Source organism: Chaetura pelagica, unplaced genomic scaffold (assembly GCF_000747805.2).
Source record: "Chaetura pelagica isolate M959 unplaced genomic scaffold, ChaPel_1.0 scaffold888, whole genome shotgun sequence".
Classification (NCBI taxonomy): Eukaryota; Metazoa; Chordata; class Aves; order Apodiformes; family Apodidae; genus Chaetura; species Chaetura pelagica.
In genome coordinates this window covers 38047-39910 of record NW_009954315.1, presented here as the reverse complement: position 1 = coordinate 39910, position 1864 = coordinate 38047, and the positions used below count along the sequence as shown (strand labels likewise).

The 1864-nt window shown below is 60.1% G+C and overlaps 1 protein-coding gene across 1 annotated transcript in view; it reads left to right on the top strand.

The window, feature by feature from the left end:
- The first annotated feature begins 20 nt into the window (after positions 1 to 20).
- The window catches only part of LOC104394517, a 12521-nt gene continuing 10677 nt past the window's right edge, over positions 21 to 1864 (top strand). Inside the window, exons 1-2 of the mRNA XM_010004118.1 lie at positions 21 to 60; positions 592 to 699. Coding sequence (XP_010002420.1) covers positions 21 to 60; positions 592 to 699 — 148 coding nt within the window. The remainder of the gene's footprint in view (positions 61 to 591; positions 700 to 1864) is intronic.

Sequence of the window (1864 nt, the reverse complement as noted above, 5' to 3'; positions counted from 1 at the left end):
CCAAGACCACCAGGAGGTCCATGGGGCCACCAAAGGTCCTGGATTTGGAGGTTCAAGGGGGTAGGTGGGACCCAAGGGGGTTCAGGAAGGGGCTTCTCCATCTTCTGGTGGGGGATTCCAACCCTCCCTCCGTCTGGTGGGACCCAGGGGGGTTCAGGAAGGGGCTTCTCCATCTTCTGGTGGGGGATTCCAACCCTCCCTCCAGCTGGTGGGACCCAGGGGGGTTCAGGAAGGGGCTTCTCCATCTTCTGGTGGGGGATTCCAACCCTCCCTCCAGCTGGTGGGACCCAGGGGGGTTCAGGAAGGGGCTTCTCCATCTTCTGGTGGGGGGTTCCAACCCTCCATCCCTCTGGTGAGACCCAGGGGGGTTCAGGAAGGGGCTTCTCCATCTTCTGGTGGGGGATTCCAACCCTCCCTCCAGCTGGTGGGTCTGGTTTGGGTGGGTTGGGCCCAGAATTAGGTGGGGAAGGAGCTCCAGGACCACCAGGAGATGGAGGTGACCCTCTTGGAGGCTGAAGGGCCATCACCAAGGACCTTCTCCACAGCCCGGGCACCACCCAGGGTTGATCCTCTTTGGTTTCTCTGCCCCAGGGATGGCTCGTGGTGATGGACACGTGGCCTTGGCCTTCATCTCCATCCTCATCCTCAGCACCAGCCTCTTGGCCACCACCCGAGCTCAGGGCAACGAAAGTGACAAGAGTAAGTCCCAAAAGGGGGTGGTGGGGGGGTTCATGGGCACCTCGGAGGTCCTGTGGGGTGGGGTGGGATGGAGAGGTCTCCTCGTGGCTCCTGGGAAGGTTTGGGGAAGGTCCAAGCCCTTCATTTGGGGTTTGAGTGGAGATCAAACCAACCCAACCCAAACAACCACCTCCTGGAGACCTCGGGGACCTCCTGGAGAACTTGGGGAGCTCCTGGACAACTCGGGGACCTCCTGGAAAACTTGGGGAGCTCCTGGACAACTTGGGGACCGCCAGGATAACTCAGGGACCTCCTGGAGAACTTGGGGAGCTCCTGGACAACTTGGGGAGCTCCTGGAGAACTCAGGGACCTCCAGGATAACTCAGGAACTCAGGATCTTCCTGGAGAACTTGGGGAGCTCCTGGCGAACTCAGGATCCTCCTGGCGAACTCAGGGACCTCCTGGAGAACTCAGGAACCTCTTGGAGAACTTGTGGAGCTCCTGGAGAAGTCCTGGAGAACTCAGGATCCTCCTGGAGAACTCGGGGAGCTCCTGGAGAACTCGGGGAGCTCCTGGAGAACTCGGGGACCTCCTGGAGAACTTGGGGAGCTCCTGGAGAACTTGTGGAGCTTCTGGAGAACTCAGGGACCTTCTGGAGAACTTGGGGAGCTCCTGGAGAACTTGGGGAGCTTCTGGAGAACTCAGGATCCTCCTGGAGAACTCAGGGAGCTCCTGGAGAACTTGGGGAGCTCCTGGAGAACTCGAGTCCCTCCTCCAGAACCTTCTTCTGGGACTTCCTCTCACGACCTTGAGAAGATGGTGACCAAAACAAAGAGTCACCTGGGCAAGAAGGAGAACAAAGAGAGATTTGATCCCCCTAGGAAGGTCCCCTCCTCTTCTTCTGGCCTCCAAGAAGATGTTCCTGCCTAAGGAGATCACCCGAGGGTGGCTGGGAAGAGGACTTGGCCTTGGGATGAGAAGACCTGGGAGCTGATCCCACCCTGGTGTCTCCCCATCCCACCCTGGTCTCTCCCCATCCCACCCTGGTGTCTCCCATCCCCTCCTGGTGTCTCCCCATCCCACCCTGGTCTCTCCCCATCCCCTCCTGGTGTCTCCCCATCCCACCCTGGTCTCTCCCCATCCCCTCCTGGTGTCTCCCCATCCCACCCTGGTCTCTCCCCATCCC